General features: G+C 32.3%; 1 protein-coding gene across 2 annotated transcripts in view; it reads right to left on the bottom strand.

Moving 5' to 3' along the window:
• Positions 1-362: 362 nt before the first annotated feature.
• The window catches only part of LOC108908710 (mitogen-activated protein kinase kinase kinase 13), a 78733-nt gene continuing 56077 nt past the window's right edge, over positions 363-23018 (bottom strand). For both annotated transcript variants that reach the window (XM_018712828.1, XM_018712827.2), the window contains exons 2-7: positions 19479-19687; positions 17876-18257; positions 13235-14021; positions 9133-9508; positions 8370-8700; positions 363-5337 (exon numbers count right to left, since the gene is read on the bottom strand). In XM_018712828.1, coding sequence (XP_018568344.1) covers positions 5034-5337; positions 8370-8700; positions 9133-9508; positions 13235-14021; positions 17876-18257; positions 19479-19687 — 2389 coding nt within the window. In that variant the 3' untranslated portion in view covers positions 363-5033. The remainder of the gene's footprint in view (positions 5338-8369; positions 8701-9132; positions 9509-13234; positions 14022-17875; positions 18258-19478; positions 19688-23018) is intronic.

Raw genomic sequence — 23018 nt, 5'->3', positions numbered from 1 at the left:
ATATTTCTTCGTCACATAATACCGTCTAGCATTCTCGACTACACTCATAGGTATGGAAAACAATGACACAACGCGATTTGCAAACTCGAACTATGAAAATCAGAGTAACTGTTCACAACGCATACGTGTTCTATTTTTTAATTGTAATTGTGTTTTCTTTTTCAGGCCTATCATGACATATTGAGGCATGAGGTTGACAAGAGTTACCTGGAGTACCCCGAGGAGGTACAATCTTCAAAAACGACGGCTGTAGCAGCCCCGATCACCGATTTACCTGAAAATATCAACATACTTAAAAGTGTAATTAAATTGTGGAACCAATCATTTTACTGGTGATTATAGTCGTTAGTTAAGAGAAGACGTGATGTGTACAATATTTATTTCTGAGTTATTTGACAATTCCAAAGCCAAATATAATTTAATATCTTATATAAACATAGTAAGAGGTACGAGTTCATAAAATGGAATGTACATAACGAAAGACTGATTCTACAATGAAATTAGGGTCGGTTTTGGGTGTCTCTATATATTTTTATAGGCACGAAATGATTTTTAGGTACCCACGTAGGTAAGTATGGCGCGTATCCACAAAGTAAGAGTTCTTAGACTCTGATGGTCTGTGGTTTTTGTTTTCGACAAAGTTGGCAACATTGTTTTCAAGTCCAAGGTGCTGGGAGCAAAAGGTGTGCTCATTTGCCTCAGTCAGTTGAGAACTGTTGTTGTAGCGGCGTGTTGAAATAAGCGCCACTATTCCGAATCCTGCCAGCTGTGAGGTCAAAATATAGTGTTTGATGTACCATTCTGAATACGTAAATTTGCCGTTTCGACTTTTAAAAAATTGAGTACTCTTACTTTGTGGATATGCCTCGCAATTGTAATTTATATGAATAGCGTTTTATGGAAAACAAAGTGACGAGAAGGCACTCAATGACCACTAACAGATATTTAAAGTGCTCTAGGTAACTTTATTATTTACATTAGCTTACTGTTATAGTATTTGAGAGGAAGGAATCGCTGGCCATTTCTTAATAGAAATTACCAGACGATTTTACAGAACAAATAATATGGTATTCTTTTACGTTCTCTAAATTTGGCGCTACCCAGAATTCTGCAAACTGGCTCAGCGATTGGCTTTACGTTCCCATCGGACCGACCCCAAATAAAACTGACAGATCAGCTTACAATTTTCTATTCTAACAAATATAAACAATTTGTACATAGTCAGTTAATGTTTTGTACAATCTAAATACTTTTTCTTAACTATTAACATCGATATTTATAAATTTATGACGGAATGTATTTGTTCGTAGTTCATTAATAAATACTTATTGTACCTCTACAACAAAAAACTAAAAAAAAAACATCAACAGTAAAATAAGTATTGTAAACTAGCTACCATGGAATTAAAAAATCACAATAAATAACATGTAAACAAAAAGAGAAAATAAAAAATTATATAAAATATCATCGTGCATCACGTTTAGTTCAATTTGTTCACAAATTACGTAAACATAATTATGTACATAAAATTATATAATAATAATAGTATAATTATATACAGCTGCAACTGGTTGCAAAACGTTCTCTTCTACACCAATTTATATAAAGCTCTACAAATATTAGTTCCATTTTTCTATAAAAATACTTCATTACAAAAGATCGCCATTGAAAAGCTGGCAAAAGGCCCTGACACTCGTTAGTTCGTGAATTATTACAGTTGCGATAAACTTCAGTTCTTGCAAGAAAGCTACAAGTTTGAGAATCACAAAGATCGTGAGCTTATTTACATTCGAGATTCGCAAACTTTTGCCTCTAACAGAGACTTTTAATTAAGTGGATTTACACAATAATCCTTATATGGCGGCTTTTCAAGTAATTTAGTGTATAGTACCAAATTAAATCAATATATTAAAACAAATAACACGTAAGTAACATAGTGACTTGATTTGATATATCATCATTTTTTATAACAGTTAAGATATACTTAGATTTGGAGAAAAATCAAGATTGAAACTGTTCGAATCTGTTGCGGCTGATGAAAATTATAATGGTCATATTTTGATAATAATGAAGGGTGAGACACATATCACAACACACAACTGTCATAAAGTAAAAAATTTCTAAAATTTATGGGTAATAAAAAATGAAAATCGGAGTAGTTTTATTGAAGGGGTAAACCCACTAGAATTTTGAAGAAATCGATTTCTGGATAAATTGTTCAAACAATGCTTTATTATGTGAAGAAGAAAGGAAAAAAGTTTTAGTTGGGAGAAAAACCACTAGCTTGCTGCAGGAGTGTTTATTGTTAACTTGTGCGAATGTGCAAGATAGTTAGCTATTATAGAGGCCAGACTAATTGTAAGTGTCAGATCAAGCCGAAAAGAAGAGAATGAAGAAGATATGAACATAGAAGGTCAATTACGAAAGTTGTCCCAAAAGTAAGAACACATTGGTATCATATGGTAGTGGGATTCGTTTAAAGGGAAAATGTCAAAAACTCGAAAAGACAACGAAAACAGTCCATCGGGTCGGAATTCAGCTATAAAGAAACGTGCGTATGTTCACATTGAAACAGTATGCGGTAAAAAAGTGCCCGAAATTCATGATGCGTTAAAAAAGCATGTATAAGGTTTACTGTGAATCTTTCTTCAGAATGTCTTGAGCCTAAATATCCATAAACTGCATCCAGGAATGTTGCAAAGTAGTGCACAAAAAATGCGCGCCCGCACATAAGTGCACTGATCATCGGACTTCTCGAAAAATATGGCTGCGGACAGCTCCGCCACCCGTCTTATAGTCCCGATCTGAGCCCACCTGATGACTTCGATCTCTTTCCCAAGCTGAAGGAGCCCCTTCGGGGGGTGCCTTTCGTACACTGGAAGAGCTCCGAAGAGAAGTGATCTGACAGATTCGGATGCTCAATAAGAACAGGACGCTGAACAGAATCCAAATATTTCCGTGACGTTGGCAAGCATGCATTGATAACGGAGGGGATTCTATAATCACTTGTATCTTCTTCAATAAATATTTTTCGAGTTAGACCCAACTGTGCTTTATTTCTGGGACAACAATCGTATATGGTGAAGGTATACATATAACAAATTTCTTATGCTGAATGGCAACAAAAATTTTAAGAGCGTTTTTCGAGAAACCATTTTTTTTAACCAGCCAGAAACATAACTCAAAACGGATTTCAACGGATCGACTTGAAATTTTGTACAGAGCTTCACAATAACATAACTTACGGAATATCGTAGGGATTTTTCAATCGATTAACAATTTTCATTGTTATTAACAATACAATGGAAAATTTTTCTTCATTTTTTGATATTTTTTTGAATTTTCACTAAATCGACAATTATTAATATTTTTTAATTTCCCTACGATGTTCCCTAGCTTTTAGTTTATAATATCAAAACATGTTTGTTTTTTTTTTATTCCGAGACCACCTGTTAAATAAGAAACCGTTCCAGCCATAAAGCCCTTTGAAAAAAAGGTGCTGTCACATTTTGAATCCAAATTATTTGAAAAAATTGACAATTCTACCTGAAAACATGTACAATAAAGCCTTTTTGCTCTTGACAGTATATCTTGTATCGATTTTTCCTTGAAAATTTTCCGAAAATCACCTTTTCTTCTAACCTCTAGAGTGGAGTTACCCTTTAAGGTTTTGAAGAGGGTTTCAGATATGTACAAAACATTTTTTCAACTGATCAACTGACGGATACAAACAGGAATTGTTTTATGTTTTTGACAAAATTAAATTTCCTTAGTTTACCTTTTAAAGTTTAATTTGATACTTAATATTCCTTTTTTTAAACTCCATAATGCTGTAACTTTAGGAAGAATGAAAATTTCATTAAAAATAAGAAAACACCTGTTTGTATCAGCATATGTGCAACCTTTTCCGAGATTTGAGAATCTCTTTATTTCGCAAATTTTGAGTTCAAAATTTTTTCATCATGAATGTTTGACGATGTGGACTCAGAAATCATCTTATAGAAAATGGTATGGGTCCCACACTTCATTATCAAAATATGATGACTTTTACTAATTTTCACCAGCCACTACTATTTCAGATTAGTTTTTTTTTCGTTGTTTAAATTCATGTAAGTAGATGTCAACTATATTAAATCAAGCGCTTTCAAAAGTAGCAAGAACAAATAAATTTTGTGATGTGTAAAATGTGAAATATTTTTAATCACTATGGTAGACGATTAGGTGTTAAAAATAGTTAACAGTAAAATAAGTAAGTATCTACTACCCAAGAATATTTAATAGATCTGAAGTTTAAATGGTGGAATATGACGGCATTTTTATGTTAAAATTAATTACAAGACAATTTTGAACATAAACTAATTATGGCAAGTCAAATATTATTTCTTATTTATCTCTTTAGCTTTATCTCTGAGCTTAATATTATATTTTTCGTGCCAAGGAATTACGCTTTTAAATTTTTTTCACAGTAAGCTTAATTATTATTTCAAATAATAGTGATAAAAATATAGGCATATATTTTATCAAATTATTTGGAAGTAAAGCCTTTTTATTATCAACAAATTTTCTTAAAAAAATTATTTATTCTTCGTCATTAAGAATTAATATATCCGTTTGAGTAAAAACATAAATTATTTTCATTTTTGAGCTACATATTACACCACAAAAACGTATATCCAATTGTTTTAAGTACAATTCGCAATGAGAAATATTTTTAACAGTTAAATTGCACTCCACTGTACCAAGAATGCACAAATATAATAAACACTGGCGAAAACAAAAAGTTTTAGCATTAAAAAGAAAAGTATCCCCTGCTCGTGTTCCGTCTGTCCGTCCCCAAATCACATAGTTCCTTTTTATGAAAAAAATTGCTTTCTTTCACAGCATTTTAAGTATGGTTTGCCCCCGTAAAATACTTAATTTTCCACCCGATCAAATTTTTAGTGTTTATTTAATTCGTCGTTCTCTGCACCAAATCGAATACAAAAATAAACCTACAAACTATAAAAAAAAATCACATTCATGCTTTACATAAATCAGACTACATTCTCTGTTTTGTTCATATTAAATGATAGCTGCGTAACAATTGTTAAATTTTCCTCCGATTCACTATCTGAAGAACCATCTATGCTCTCGTTTGGCCTTTTTACCGCCAAATTGGACAGAGTCCTGACCCGATCGGGGTTAGACTCTAGGGTCGACGATTTACTGGACGGGGAAACTGAGTATTCTGACGTGTTGCCTTCATCTGAAGCATTGTTGGGTTCCCTCTGATAATGACTCAAGCTTATTTTATACCTATTGGACCTTCTGCCTGGATAAATTGGCCTTCTGGCAAAACTGCAACATTTAACATTACCCCCTACATATTTGTCAATCATAGTAAGCGACAGAAATACTAATTTAGCTCAAATAATGACGGCGCTATAAGAAAACAGCAAGTGAGTTACCTTGGTTTAGGCGTTTCTTTTCCAGGTTTGCTAAGAAATATGTATGTGATTATCTGTGTCAATAAAATGGAATTACTTTCTTTAATTGATGAATGAATTGGTGAAGCGTTATGAAATGTATACAGTATGTCAGAAAAATAACAGAACTTTTTAAATTTAAGTATAACTACTAACACCATCTATTGAAACAATATATAATCGGAAAGCTGTATACCTCCTCTACAAAAGGAGACTACTATCATTAGATCCATCAACAGATTGTCAAGTTATAACGCTTAAAGTGACAGCTTCTTTTGTCACCTCGTCACAAAAACACGATGGAGCAAAGAGCTAATATTAAATTTTGTTTCAAACTCATTAAAACTTTTACAGAAACATTTGAATTGATGAAAAAAGTTTATGGTGATTATTGCTTGTCCCATACAGATCTGTTTGAGTGGTATAAGCAATTCCAGGGTAGATGTGATGCTTTAGAAAACCACCCAATGCCAGGCCAGCCAAAAAACAAAATTTGCGGATGAGTTGGTGAAAAACAGTGCATGAAATGATCACCTATGATGTGAATTCGACTGTGAGATGGATAGTGGAGGAATTAAATACGCCCAAAGGCATGATTCATGAAATTTTGGCAAACAAACGAAAAATCTGTGCTGAATTTGTTCTTCATGCCTTAAAGGAGAAACAAGAAATTGCTCATGTTGAACACTGCAAGGACCTTATTAAAATAAAAGCCAGGTGAAACTGCATATTCTTGGAATCGATTGTAACTGGTGATGAAACTTGGTGCTTCAAGTATGATCCCCTATGATGAAAAAACGCCAATGTGCTACATAAAAGTCCCCAGGCTCTCCAAAGGCAAAAAAATATTCCAAAAATCACGAGAGAAGACAATGTTGGATTTGTTTTTACGACCTTAAAGGTATTATACTTCAGGAATTCATCCCACAGGGTCAAAATGTCGCTAACGAATATTATCTGAGAATTACGTAGTGTTTGTGAAAGAAAACCGTTCAAGTGAGGCCCGAATATCAAGCACCAGGAAATTGGTTTTTGTTGCACAATAATGCACTATCACACAGGACCGTGGCCGTTTGTGAATTTTTGATGAAAAGACAAGTCTGTATACCTCAACGTATTACGTATTCTCCTGATTTATCTCCGTGTGACTATTTCCTGTTCCCGAAACTCAAACTGGCCATGAAAAGAATGTTTTATGACAATGTTACACAAGTCCAAGAAACCGTGATGAGGGTCATTGAGGAGATGCCGAAAAGCGACATAAAAAATCTATGCTAGCATTGGTTGAACGTTCCCAGCGGGGTATTGATGTGGGAGGGATGTATTTTGAATAAAAAGAAATAATTTTGGCAAAATAATTTCATAATTGTATTTTTTTTTTAATTTAAAAAGTTCCGTTATTTGTCAGACAACATACTGTGTACTTGTTTTACAAAATCTATTAAAAAAAAAAACAGAAATGTGAAAAATTTATTAGGAATGTTTGAAGTTTTGTCGATAAACCTTCTATGGAATTTGTAAGATCGCATATTTGTATTAATCATTTGATAAAACAGAAAAACCAATTTTGACAATTTTAGGGGATTCCTTAAATATCACAAGATAAATAAAAAATCTTGATCTGAATTTCCAGGAAAATTAAATGGAGAAACATTATCTTTGATTCGTTTAAAAGGTACAGGGTGTTTTTCATTTTGGTACTTATGTAGTAGTGATGTTAAATAAACGTTTTATTAACAAAAAATTTATATATTCCTTAACAGATTTATTATTCAATTTCTTGCATGTGGCAGACACTTTATTTTTCTATAATTTTCTGTAGTTTTCAGTTATAATCCAAATAAACATTTTTTTAAATAGATAGTACGCTGAAAACAAAATAGAACCAGACTTATTTGAGTTATAGGAACTGTTCACATTGGAAGAGCTGATATTAAATATTCATTTATGGCTTATTTCTTAATTTTATTGTTTATAAAAATTTAACTGATGTTTAGATTTTTAATGTTAGAAAAATAAAGAAGAGTAAGAAACAACCACACAAAAAAAATATTTTAGGGTATAAACAAAAAAATTACATTTTTTAATTCTGATTTATGATACAATTAATTGAATTTTAAATGTATACGACATATCGAAGAGAAAATTGTACAGTATACTGAATTATTCAAAATATAAATAATTTATGTGTGATATAGATTTTGAAACATATAGAGCAGCGGTCAGCAACTGGCGGACCGCGGTCTAGGTCCGGACCGTAGAAGGTAAAATACTGGACTACCAAAAATTTTGATTGATTGACTGATTTGAGTTCTTAATGGTTAGTACGCAGATTAAATTTGAGTGCAAATTAAAATAAAAAAATTAGTAAGAAATATGATTTTTTTTTCTGGACCTCCTTAAAAATTTTCAAAAGTATCTGGACCCCACCTAAAATTACTTGCCAACTCCTGATATAGAGCATCCCATTTAAAATAGGTAATGTAAGTTTAGAAATAGAAAAAACTACTAAATAGAAAAATCACATACTTTCTACAAAAAATCTTAATTGAAAACCTCATCACAAGAAATAAAAATTATCATAAATAATTGTTCAATCACAAAAAACTATAAAAAGATGCCATGTGTATCGTAAACTAATCAGGCTATTAAAATGTAAATGTTAGCTACTTGCTGTCTATCTCCTTGAGAAATAGAATGAATCCCCAAAAGTGTCAAAATTGAAGGAACTCTGTACACAAAAGATAGTAAAAATAACAATAATATTTTAATAAAACATGTTTACGTTTCTGGAGTAACCAACATTTTTTTAATTACTTTTTCCTTCCCACTCCTTAAAATTTCAAATAGAGCAACATAAGAACGAGATTCTTAAAAAAAAATTATTTCAAATCGTATGCTTACCTCTTTCTCCTTAAGTGGTTATTATAGATTTCACCCTCCTCATCCGTGAAGCTGTCTTCATTCGCGGCATCTTCAGTACTGTCCAATTCATCTCTAGTCTCAGAACATGTCCTCTGTCGAATAATTTCACCTAGATTATCAGATATATTTCCATTTTCTGGAGAAAATATTGTCCCTATTTTGATCGCAGAGACTTTTCTCCCGATTGTTTCTAAGTGGTCTTCTTCACTGGATGCTCTGGGAGGGCCAATGTTTCTATTAACGCTGTCCTCGGAATCGAATATAATGGGGCTTGTACTTCTGGAATCCACCCTGGTGAATATTTGGACAGCTAAAATATATTATAAGGAATATTATATAAAGAAATATTCACATAAAAATATATAGTAGTAGTAAGTATATTATAAAAATTTTAGTTTTTAGGATCCTCAACACATCCAGACGGAAGGGATAACAGGAGCTATAGAAACGGGCGTGAAAGTTGACACACTGTTCCCAGACGGAAAGGGTAATGGGAGCTCTAGAAGTCTCATTGATTATAAAACTGAGACACTCTGTATAAAAACAGTAAATTTAAATAATTCTGCACAAAACATTGTATAATAAAAATGTAAATCTACCACCGTTTCACAATAATTACAATTTGCACCATTCACCCACTTGACATATAACTCAAAAACAAAAGACAATAAACCTATCCATAAATCATATTATGCTCTGGAATTTATGGCATCTTTTTAAAACACCCTGTACATCTACTTACGTGGTTGGGGGTGTTGAACCATATAATGCACCTGAACACAATTACCGTTGACACTCTCATCATCAGATCCAGTTCCGAATTGTTGTAGAATAACTCTCTGAGGGAAATTTGTAGAAGTCGAACAACTGGTGGTAGGACAACTAGTAGGACTCAAGTCGTTCTCGCTTAAATCCATACAGTCTGTCTGAGTTTCTGCATCCACCACCGACGTTCTTGAACTTGACGAACGGGAGCACCTTGAGCCACGAGGTGATCCGGAATTTGTTCGATGAGGCCTTTTCCTGGATGTAACCGTCGCAGTGAGGGTTGTGGTAGTTTGGGTTACAGAATCAGTCGCTGGATTAAGTGTGGCGTAAAGGGGAGCTCTATTGGAGGCCTGTAATTTCAAGGGAAGTCTACAATAAATCTATAGACTACGATTATAGTGTCTGCCAAATAGTTGAACATGTGGATTTTTCTTTCTAACATTGTTTACTATGAAAAAAGATATGCTGCAAGTTAATAAGAAAATAATGGACAATTTTTTGTTTTTACTTTTTTCAATAAAAATACATTCATAAGAGGAACAAATTTTAAGGAAAGTCAATTCTTTTTTTCAAAAATTAACATTATTTATACACCGTTTGAAATTATTACTTTTTGGCACACACATATTTGAAAACTGTTAAAATCCAAGCAGTTATAAAACAGTGATAAAAACAATATGTACCCAGATGTCTCACACTTCTTGGGAATCAATGAGAATGAAAAATCGTCAAAACAATAGTTAATTCCTCAACAACTTCTTAAAAATTTTAAATGTTTAAAGGTTGTGATTTGTGAATCAAATAGTTTTAGAAATACCTTAAATTTAAGTCTCTGATAAGCTTATTTTTAATAAAAAAAATAACTCGTTCTACAAATAAAATGGCAGATATCTTCATTCTTGACATACCATTAAGAATCAGATGCTCCCTTAGAAATTTCAAAAAATGCTGTATGATGTAGAAATGTGGGAGTTTTCATTGACTGTGCCACATGCTATGTCCGCCACGGGTTAACATATTTGTATACCAATTCAATAATTTTTTATCTTTAATTAGATAAGCCATTAGCCCAAAGTTTCTCAATCTATATAAAATATCTACAGATTTTTCCTGCTGGGTTAAGCTACCTATACCAGGCACGTCCCTGGGTGGTGGATAGGGGAAGCCATAGGACCACGCGGTTCTATGGCAAGGGTTGCCTGGCGTTAACCCCCTGGCATAGCGTCTCTTGCGAAAGCACCACGCGGACCAGCTCCCACGTGATCGTGCCAATGCAAAAATAATGGAGAGTTTGAGGTACCTATTCATGAATACTGTACAATCCACCATAAAAAAAACTTTACAACATCTTAAAGTTATTAAAGCTGGTTTTTAAACATTGATGTTCTCCTTGCTTAAAAAAAAAATATATCTAACATATCCATTTATCAATAATCTGACCATTAACTAGATAGAAAGAGTGAATAAAAAGAACAACAATGAAAAATAGCTATAATTTCTGTTTATCAACGGCAAATTTGGATCATCAGCTTTTTAAATCAGCCTTTGATTCTAATAAAGTGGGATTGAGAATATGTCAAGATTTTAGCAAGAGGCTGCATTCAAGTATTATTCCTACACTAATATTCTAACTATGATTGCATGTAATTATTTCAAATGTTTGAAAATGGGAGCATGGAAGTAGAAAAAAAGATCTGCAGATGCTTAATTTTTAAGTACCTAGTGTTGTCCATTCTCTTTACATTACAATCAATTCCCAAGTTAGTAAAACACCTAATACATTTTAAATTTCTTTTACCTAATGAAGTTATAAAGATGCTCTACTAGTTTGTTAGATGCCATAATTATTCTTCATACATAAAACTTACCATACAATCAGTTAGTTCTACATTTTTACAATGTTAAGTACCTTTTATCATTGATACCTAGTAAGACAAAAAAGCTAATTAACATGACTTATTTTTATGAGTGAAAATGTTTAAAATCATTTTATTTGATACCAAAAAAAGAGTATAAACAAACCGTTTAAAAACTCAACAACTGAATCATCCTAAAACTATGCAATGTATGAAATCATTTAAAAATAAAATATCTATGTAAAGTTAAAGGCTATTGTTTTAGATATCAATATACAGGGATGGCTAGAAGTACGGAATAAAATTCATATCTTTTGAATGAGTTAATTTTTTTTAAAACGCTGAAACACGTTAACTGATTTTGATCTTTTCCCATCTTTCGGTTATATAGTAATTAATTTTTCTTCAACCCCCTAACCACCAGCTACCCCTACTTTTTTTTCAAATGGAAACATAAGGCATGAGGGGGCTCGTTGAAAAGCTTATAGAAAACCGAATCCAGCCATATCAAATAAACAAGTTTTATTTTTTCAATAGCAAGGTTTTTAGGGTTGTATAAAACAATTTAATTAATTATCATCAGTGTTATCCTCCATGAATTTGCACACAATAAAATAAAAAATTTGAAACTGTACCTATCACTGCTAACGCAAAAAAGATATATTTTTTATGTTGCGTTTTTTTGGCACCACTTACTTGCCAGGCTTTCTGGTTAATTTTTCGTTTTAGTTGCAAATTGGAATTCGAAACGTTACTATTGTGTCAAAATCAAGTTATTTACTGAATTGCAATGGTATTGTCGGAAAGGCAACGCATCGAAATCTTGATATTGCTTGGATGTGGAGACAAAATAAGAAGTCAGGCTGAAGTGCGCGATTTATTTAATGTGAAATATCCCGAAAACAGGGACAGTTAGCAAAATATTTCACAAATTTGAGGAACACGGTACAGTACAGACTTTGCCCAAAACTGGACGGGCACGTGCTTTGAATGAAGAAAAGAAATTAGTCATTACATTAGAACTTGTTAAAAATCCTCATACTTCAACTGTTTCATTGGCCCGCAATCACAATGCTTCTCGAACTGCAATTCGAATGTTTCTGAAACAAGAGAAATACCACCCCTATAAGGTATGTCTTGTCCAAGAGCTTTTGGAAGACGATTATGATAGGCGATTACAATTTTGTGAAGAAATGATGAGACGGTGTGATGACAATAATGGTTTTCAACGAGACGTACTTTTTTCGGATGAAGCTACGTTTTATTTAAATGGAGTGGTTAACAGGCACAACTATCGCTTTTGGTCCCAGGAAAATCCACACTGGACATGCGAATCGCATACGCAGCATCCACAAAAAGTTAATGTATGGGCAGGTATCATCAACAACAGAATCTTGGGCCCATTTTTTTTTAAGAAAATCTTACTGCCGCACGCTACCTGGATTTCCTAACATTTGACCTGATTCCTGCTCTGGCTGTGATTTTCCCTCATGAAATTGATCCAGATATACCGAATGAAAGAATTTGGTTCCAACAAGACGGCGCTCCCCTACATTTTGGTATTGACGTTTGAAGATACTTAGATGACATGTTTCCAAATCGCTGGATTGGTAGACGGGGTACAGTTGAATGGCCGCCAAGATCCTCCGACTTAACACCCCTGGATTATTTTCTTTGGGGATATTTGAAAGAAAGAGTGTACCAGGACAGACCGGATAATATTGAGAATTTAAAGAACAAGATTAGGGCGGAGATGCATAATTTACCAGCTGAAGTCATTCAGAATGCTGTGGACAGCTTTTACTATTGTCTTGGAGGATGCCAAATAGTGAATGGAGGACATTTTCAGCATTTGCGACATTGAGTTTATTTTTGTAAATTATCTAGTTGTTTCAATTTCTATATGAAAAAAAACTTGTTATTGAAAAAATAAAACTTGTTTATTTGGTATGGCTGGATTCGGTTTTCTATAAAAGTAGGGGTAGCTGGGGGTTAGGGGGTTGAAGAAAAATTAATTATTATATTACCGAAAGTTGGGAAAAAATCAAAATCCGTTAACGTGTTTCGGCGTTTTAAAAAAATTAACTCATTCAAAAGATACGAATTTTATTCCGTACTTCTGGCCATCCCTGTATGATAGATTTTTTATCTTAAAGAAAAAAATAACAAAATCCGTTCTTTATCAGAGCTATTCTACATAAAAATACGAGCAATACTTACAATGTGAGGACTGTCTGGACTTGTGAGACTGCATTCCGGACTAGTTGGGGTGGTGCTCTGATTACTAGACCGTCGCCTCTCCATTTTCTTCATAAAAGGGGGCAATAATCTCCTTTTTCTCCCTCCCTGCCTGGCTCTCTCCACTTGCTGCAGAAAACCCGCCAATTCTATATATAACTGATTTACTTTTTCCAATCTTCTGTCGTATAGTTCCCTTATGTCCTTAATGTGTTTGATTTCCATTTCCCTCCTTTTTATCAGCTGCTCCTCCTTTAGTTGATACTCAATTTTGTGTTTTTGCAATTGTTCACAAAACTGCGTAATTTGCGATTTGATTTCCTGCTTCCAACTCTCTTGCGTCTTGAAGAATGCTTTATCCTCGTATTTCGCCAGTATCTCCACCGAAGCTATTTCCAGATGGTTACAAATTAATTTGAACGACGGCCTCTCTCTAGGATTCAGCTTCCAGCACATCTGCATTATCAGTTTAAAACCGTCCGGGCAAGTAGTCGGTATCGGTGGCTTCAGCTTTCCAGAGCCTACCGAATACATTATTGCACTTTGCTCCATGCCATCATATGGGACTTCGCAGGTGAGAAGCTCCCACAAAACAACACCGAAAGACCAAATGTCAACCTTTTCGCTACAGGCCTGTTCTTGGATGGCCTCCGGTGCCATCCAAGCCACGGTGCCTGCAAACGTCATCTTCTCGCTGCTGACTCCGTTCCAAGTTCGAGATGTACCAAAATCGCTGATTTTAATCACTTCTTCATCTCCAATTAAAACACTAAAAAGAAAATGTTACTTAGACGTCGCAAATTACTTAAGATAATATTTTTGTTACATTTAATATAAAGGGTGATTCACAAATAGTGACCAAAAATGTAACCTCGTATTCTTTGATGAATTTTGAGGGGTCATTCCTATAAAGTTTTTATATGGGACGCTTCATTAAAAAGATACTTAATAAAATATTTTTCTTAAATGATTTAAGAACTAGTAAGTGAAATGATTGGGTACATTGTATATTTATGTAAACATTGTCCAAAATCTGGGGCCTTTTTCTAAAATTTAGATACAGGGTATCAGTGGCATATTTTTCTAAATAAAATAGTACACCACTGCTTCTCGGTAACAATCATGATATTTTCGAATGCCTCTTTCAATTTTCTACAAATTACTATTCCCTTTATGTTTTTCGAAAAAAGCTTGATTTTCGAGTAAAACTTAAAAATCGAACTGAAAACACTTTTACTTAAATGATATGATAAACACTAATCACTCGATTATTTAATCGAATAAAGAAATTAATAAAATTAGTCATTATTTTAATAATTTTATTTGAGTAAATGCTCAAAAATATCTCATTTCCACAAACACAGGCACGATATCTTTTTAGTAACCAAAATGTAATTTGTTCGAAATTTATTGTTGCTTGAATCTGATGAAAAGCATTATTTATTCTTTCTTCTAACTGCTCAGGTGTATAATTTTATCACTGTTTATCACCCATTTAATAGAACTCCACAAAAAGAAATCCAGTGGGTTGAGATTCGGTGATTTCAATTCGTTTTTTAAGTTTTACTGGCTTTTTTCGAAAAACATAAGAGAGTAGTAATTTGTAGAAAATTGAAGGATGAATCCGAAAATATCATGATTATTACCATAACGCAGTGGCATACTATTTTATTTAGATAAATATGCCCCCGATTCCCTATATCTCTGCCACTGAAGCATCTAAATTTTACAAAAAGGTCTCAGATTTTCTACAATGTTTACATAAATACGTGCTCAAGTTCAAATTATTTCACTCACTAGTTTTTAACTTATTTAAAACAATTAAAAATATTTTTTGAAGTTTAACGCCCTGTATCTTTTTAACGAAGTGTCCTAGAAAAATTTTATGCAAAGGACCCCTCAAAATTCATCAAAGAATACGAGATTTAATTTTTGGTCATCATTTGTAAATCACCATATACAGGGTGACTATTAAAGACAAACTATATTATAGGAAGTATTTCTCTTGAACCCACACCAGGTTGCACTAGGTGCAATATAGTGTATGATAGTGTGCCTGCAGTATTGATTTCATAAACTATGCTATAAAAGATATAGACACATTGCAGGAGAAACAGTTCGAACCTGAAACTGTAATGGAGATGAAAGAATAAATTGGAAAGGTGTTCTGGTAGCAAGTCCAGCAGCATTTTTGGATCTCGCCAGTGCTTGAAATTAAAGGGTTGGCGATATCTAAGAAGTTGTCAAGACAAGAACAACAGTTTATATCGTTCTTTTTACAATACCAATTTAATGCCATCTGCATGGGTAACGTTAAAATGGTCCAAAAGCACTATATTTATTATACCGATAAAAATGACTCTAAATGAGTTAAAAAAGCAAGTTGTATTTGCTATGTTGCTACTTTCTCTATATGATAAATTTAAAGTGACTTATTTGATGCTCTCATGATTGAAATCAGTGGCGACTCGTCATATGAAACACTGTAAAATTTGGCTCTCACACCGCATATTTTAATACCTACTATTCTACTACTGACATAAATAAACAGTTAGGTAAACTAATTTCCAAATACCTATTACATTTATCAAAAATGAAAATGAGTATAAAATAATTGTCTGAATATTGAATATCCGCCGCTCGCCGTTTTCATCGGAGCGGCATTGGATACTGTTACTTCCTACTAGTCCCCACCACAGTGAGACCAGAATTTCTTTGCTTGTAAGCGCGTCACACTTGACTGCAGTTCCCCCTCCACCCGAGGCGGTTAAAATAACATGATTTACGAGGGAACTGAAGCCGGCTCAAAGCTACTTACAGTTTTAATTCGCGGTTAATGTACGCATCGCATAGTACGTGGGTAGTGTCTGATGTCAGTGTGAAGGATAGTACAAAGGCTTTAAGGACAAGGCAGGTATTAATTTAAAGTAAATAAAAAACAACTTCCTTACAACAAAACAAAGGAAGACTAAATTTAACGTAATTTAATAGATACTTATTATATTATCAAAAACTTACATAGGTAACTAATAATGAATCTATCTCACAAAATTGTTTTATCTCTTGAAACACCTTTTTCAAGACGTAAACTACTGCTCTAAACAAATTAAAATCAGTAGTCAAAGAATTTCTGATTTATTAAGAAACAAAGAAAAATTTAAAAATATTTTTAATTATACGAAAAATATTACTGGACTACCAAGTAAACGGAGCAAAAGTTGCGACGAATTAGAAATATTTTCGAAATATATTTCCCTTTAATTAAGTACCTACTCGTTTTGGGAATTTACATGATTTAAATTTTTTTGCTTTATTCCAAAGAATTTCCCGAACATGCAAACAAATTTCCAGAAAAATCATTTAAATGTTTATTATAAAATGTATCCAAACGTTTTTGAAATAGATAGGTTGAAAAACGAACTTAATATTTTGTACAGAGACGAAAAATTTCGTAATTTAGAAGTTCAAAAAACTATAGAAATATTATACAAGGAATTTAAAATGGTATTTTCGGAAACATACAAATTGTTTTGCAGACAACCGAAAAACTGGTAGCGTTGTTTTATATGTAAATAGATAAGGCTGGCTAGCTCATGAAAATATGTTTTTATATTTTTCATATTTTTTTAATATTCATAAACCAAGTAGGAACAATTTTGTTAATTATTAGGTAAATATATCACTTTGTTTTTTTTTCTTTTACTTAATTTTATTGTAAATAAAATGTTCCGATATTATTATTAATATATTTTTTAATTTATGGTTACAGTAGGGCTATTGGCGAAGATCTCCATAATAAAAAATGACGTGGAAATTTATTCCTATTTATTACTTGAGAGCGGATTAATAAAATATCCAAATAGTTGCGTATTAATTATTTTTTACAAAATCTGAACGAAAATTCTGCTCTTGAACATCAGTTTTTCTATAATATTGCAAATGCAACTAAAAATTTCCAGATGCATTTAGTCGTTTGACCCTGAAAATTTAAAAAATTTTTCCTGCGGCGCTTTTTTTGCTTTCTTGCTCACGTAAAAAAGCCACGGAGTTCACCTATTCACAATATCACGAGTCGCTACTGATTAAAATATAAAATCAACAAAGTATTTTGATACTGATATTTGTTACTTGGGTAAAGTACCAAATTGATTGTAAAATCGGATAGTTTACCTTGGAAAATTATTTTAATACCTTTCAAAATTGGTTTCTAAAATTTGGTTGGAAAACTGGTTTGATTGAAAGAACAAAGAAATTCTTAAATAAATATAAACCCTATATCCTTAGCTTGTCGAATTTGAGAGTAGCAATTCTTTTTCTCTTTGTATTCAAATAACTTTAGAACAAATTAATAGTAGTAATTGACATCGTCAACAATCCATATATAAAAAAAGAAGAGAATATTACACTATTCACTACTCCATTTCTGAGGTTGTGGGCATACATTTGTGGCAACTTTTTTCTATTAAAATGCGTCAAATTTTCTGTATTTATAGAATATATTCTGTAAACAAGATAAGAAAATCGTGGATTGTTATTGATAAAGCACCAAATTTCAAAAAATTCCAAGAAACTAAATAGGTGTGTAAATAAATTATTTTACATATGTTATGTAGGTGTACTTACTTTGGACTTTTTAGATCTCGATGAATAATTTTATGCGTGTGTAGATAATGCATCCCATTGGCAATTTGTTTGGCCCACGACACCACCCTGTTTATCGTGACTACGTTCTTCTGGTTCTTGAGCAAATTAAAAAGAGGTCCATACGGACAGAATTCCATAATAATACAATAGCATGACGGTTCCTGCGTACACACTCCCTTAAACTTAACTATATTAGGGTGATTTAATTTACGTAAATTTCTAATATCAGTGTCTTTCAGTTCAGAAACCTTTTTCACTGCCACAGGCGTACTGTTTAGCATGCCGGAGAAGACGGCGCCCTGTCCCCCGCAGCCGAGAAACGTCAAGTCTGTTATTTGATCAAACGGTATTTCCCAGTCATCTGAAATTATACATATTTGTCAATACTATTATTATGGCAACGGTGATATGAATCTAATAAAGCAAACTAATTAAAAATAGGACTTTCTGGACATTTTTTTAAATTCTTAATACATTTTAAAGTTTTGGAGTTAACTACTAGAGAGAGCAAATATTAATTACAAATCCAGTTAATGGGTCAATTTAATTTCAGAAAACGTCATTTCAATTTAAATAACTTTTAAATTCATTACTTGAATAACGAACATCTTCAGATTATAAACAGGAAATGGCCGCTAAGACTACCAGATCTTGACACTGATATTATAGTTATTCGCGAAAAATACTTTGAAAGTGTTTTTTTTTTTCACTCAAAATTCCAAGTTTTCAATCGTGCATAATTAAAAAACTATTGATTTCTCGAAAAAAATTTTCGATTATTTTTTGCTTAAAATTTGATTCCCTATCGTTATTTTTGAAACCCTCAACAGGATGGAAGAGTCAATCGGCGCTATGTCACTAATGTTCATTGACCTCTAAACTATCTGCCAAATTTCAAGTCAATCGGTTCAGTTTCAAAGAATTCCGAGGTGAAAAGCTTCAATGACTGTACTAATAATATTGCTGTGAAATTTATATACTGAAATGTTTGTGATATATATTTTTGAAATATTTCTAATTGCAATAAGAGGGATTTATAACCGATCATCCTACGTGCTTATATCTATCAGTCCGTGCCACATTATTTCATTTCGCTACTGATTGTATTTCTATCATATCTTATCGTTAAATAACAAAAAAATATAACTAATTACCTCGAAAACGAATAATCTATTATCTGGCGTCGACGTTAAGGTTATAGAATCCGGCAAATGTATTGATCATTTTACTTTTTACTTGTAAAGCCGAACAAAATTAAATCCAACTATTGCTCAATTTGCCCTTCATCTCAAATTTTATGGAGATTTTTTCAAACAACTGTATGTAAATATAAAAGTATACCTTTGGAGGAATTGAAAAAAATATTAGTACCACAATTCATACATAATTCATAAAGTGAACGACTGGAGATAACAAAGCACTTATGACTGACACTCACACCATAAAACTTCAACCCTTGTTGTTCCTAAACATACGTATGTGCATTTACTCGTAGCGCATTTCAAATCACTCAATTTTTTATGGTTAAAATGATCAATCAATACCGTACTCTAAACAGTTTCAATCTCTCGGTTATCCTTACCTTGCGTATTCCTATTTTCGACGACCCCTTTCCCAATAATGGATAGCACCGGCCTAAGACAACCGAAGATGCCGTTCATCCACCCTTGTTTGATGTCGTAAGCGGGTTGAGGTGTGTCTGGCGAGCTGTCTTGGCAAGCCACCGGTATGTTGACTGCAGTCTCATTTGTTATTTTGTGCAAGGCGATCTCGTCCTGAATCCGAACCAGACTGCAAAAATAAAAATCAACTTTACATTTTTGTTATTTTCGCCTAATATTAAGGTACTTTCATAATGGTCACTACCGAAAAAAAAAATTGTGCCTCGTCTTTTTCTAAGTCTATGCAAGACACATAGTGTTTAAACAATAGTTGTGCATATATTGAGATAAATAGAATATAGAAGTTTACTAAAAATTTTAAAGAATTTAAAAAATATTTAAACAAACGTATTAAGACCAATTCACTGATGTCAACATTTTTAGGTCGCAAAATATCCAAAATAAGATGTCACAAATAATCGCTGTTAGACAAAAAAATGGAAATAATTACGTATTTTTAATACATAAAATACTAATAAAAAAATCATGAATTCTACATTTTATTTTTATTCAAACATCTTATCCTTCTTTCTGTATTTTTCTAATTTTGTAATTTTCAGAACTAAAAGAGTTCATCATACAATTCGTATGAAGAGTAATTAAAAAACGATTTTAATGAATTGATGTAACTCAAGTATAAAGTATACACTACTACGCATAAATTCTATTTTCTGAGAAACACTTTAAATACAATACATACTTGTATTGTATGATTCATTAGGTATTTGAATTCCCACATATTGTATTACCGTTTGAAGTGGAAATTATAAGAATTATAATCATAGATTGAAAATAATTAAGTAATTCAAAATACATATTGAAATTTATATTTAAAAAAAATTGATATCAGAAAAACAATATATTAAATGTAGAATACTCGTAAAATGTTTATAGACCAGGGCGGATCTGTTTTGAGGTGGATGTGAGAGGAAGCAAGCAAATTTTTTCTGGATTATCTTCAGTACAATTCACATAATTAAAGTGTGGATTCCTAGATCAGGGCGAGGTCCGAAACATTTTCAAAATTGAGAAATGTTTAAAAAATTGGAAAAAGTACCTATTTTATCTGAGTTTTTTATTTATATCTTGGAACCTAAGCATTTTGGAAAAATATTAGAGGAAAAAAATTTTTAGAATTGAATTTTGCACAATATATCATAAGTTAAAAATTTTTAAATTTATTACCGATGTTGCAAAATAGCAATAATTGATGAAAAAAGGCAAAATAATCAAGTTTAAAGTTTCTTTCTTTCTTTCTTTCTTTCTTATATATATATATATAGAGACCAAAAAATTATATATTGGGGATGTCGTCAATTGGTGGTTGAAAGAAAACTCTTATTTAACTTAAACCAAGCTTTCGATAATTATTTATTATCTTTTTCAAGGTTACTGGTTCAGTTGACAGAGTTACATCTTAAAACTTAATGGATAGTATAAAATTTTTATTTTTATTTTCATTGCTCTGAATAGCTGTCTAGTCTCGACTATTCAGAGGTTCGATAATTATGAAACGTAAATAATCAAAAATACCCGGGTGGGGTTGTACGTAGAACTAGAGTATTTCCGCATTTGACCGGGCTATAAAACAATCAATAAGCGACTTTCTCACTGTGGAATTTCCTGGGTGATCAATAAAGGTAAACACAGGCTGGCACGTTCTTTATAAGCGTCACCGAAGTTCACCGAATCCTAAGACCCCATTAAAATATTTCAATTCGGATTGTTAAATATTCGTGGGTAGTTAGTTATTGCATAAAATATGAATGAAATGTCGACTACGAGCGCTATTTTAAACCGCAAATCTCATTCCTGTAAACATTAAGTCATCCTGGAAAAATGTTCTACCATGGAAACAAATATTATGTACGTAAATATACGTTTGTCTCGTAATTGTGTTTTTAATATTATCTCAATTTACTACCAAACCTAAAGGAAAATCTGACGATGATTAAATCATTTGAAAGGTATAGAATGTAAAGACTGATTATTAGCTCAAAATGTATGACCTGAAAATGCTTTATTTTGCAAAAGATCTATAAAACCCAAATTCCAGATATTAAGATACACCGCTTATATAACATAAAACAAGTAATTTCACGATGCTAGCTCGAATCAAACGCATTTCTTGGAACTTTATAATATACCGTTTTTAAAACAAAAGTTTGGTGTTTATTTTTAAAATACGGTGAAATTACTGAACTTTTTAATAACAGCAGTGATCAATTTCACGAATCTTGTTAGTTTTAAAAAATCGTTAATATAAATCTCATTTTATTGGAATTTTTATAATTTTTTTTGTGGATATTACGGTTATTTTAAAATAATGTTTAAATTAAACACAGTTGATTATTTCTCAATAATACTATGCATTGCACTTTTCATCCTTTCCCTTTTAAACATAAATGCGAATATATAAACTATTATATTAGATACAACGTCTGTTTGCCATTTTGTTGATCTAAGTGTAGTAATTACTTAATTAGCCAATTTTGAAATGATGGACAGTGCTATAATATCTTTGTTATAGTTAACAGAATTTGATTAAAATGTGATGTGTTTTATTTTTCAATTTATACAAGGTGTTCCACCTAAGAGGGATTCTTCTGTAACTCTGTAACTGTAAGATTTATAAAAAAAGGACTTAATAAAAGTTTCCTGGAGTCATGTGGGCTACGTAAAGAAAATATTTTCAACTTTTCAGGGTGTTCCATTTCGCGTGAGCGTTTCATAACTTTGTTATTTTAAATGAATCACCCTGTATATTATTGCATTTTTGAATTCCTTGGTTAATATTAGGTAGAGTTTATTAAATGTACATGGTGTTTAAAACTTACCGTTTTGGAGATAATCAGTTGTTTTTGAAAAAAATCACAATTTCAGCTCTCTAAACGAGGCTAGATAGGATCTAAATCGTAAGAGTTAGAAACCTGCAGTTTTCACAGTTCGTTTTGGCATAAATTACTCTATCTTATTATCTGTGAGCAAAACGTGTACGTTATTCAGGCCCGGAAATACTAGGACCTACATTTAATCTTACGAGCTGAAAAACTTTTTTTTCACACACATAAACACTAGAATAAAAAATGATTTGCGCATACCTCATTCTAGAGAAATATTACTTTTAAAGCTCCAAGCCAAAGTATTCAACAATCTTCCGGAAAATATAAAAAATATTTAAAGTGTAAATGCTTTTAAATTCAATCTAAAATTGTATCTTGTTGAAAATTGCTTATACGAGGGTGGTCTGAAAAGTTTCCGACCTAACAAAGATACAAGACATTTTTTCAGATTTTTTTTATTTTTCAACATAATCTCCTTGTAACTCTACACACTTCTCCCAGCGATGCTCCCATCTCTGTAACCCCCGTCCAAATAGTACTCGGCGTTTTTCTCTGCAAAATAATTGTTCATGAAGGTGATCGCCTCTTCATTTGATGAAAATCTCTGTCCTCCGAGCG

This window comes from Anoplophora glabripennis, unplaced genomic scaffold (genome assembly GCF_000390285.2).
Source record: "Anoplophora glabripennis isolate ALB-LARVAE unplaced genomic scaffold, Agla_2.0 scaffold161, whole genome shotgun sequence".
NCBI lineage: Eukaryota > Metazoa > Arthropoda > Insecta > Coleoptera > Cerambycidae > Anoplophora > Anoplophora glabripennis.
This window is presented reverse-complemented; position numbering and strand designations above follow the sequence as displayed.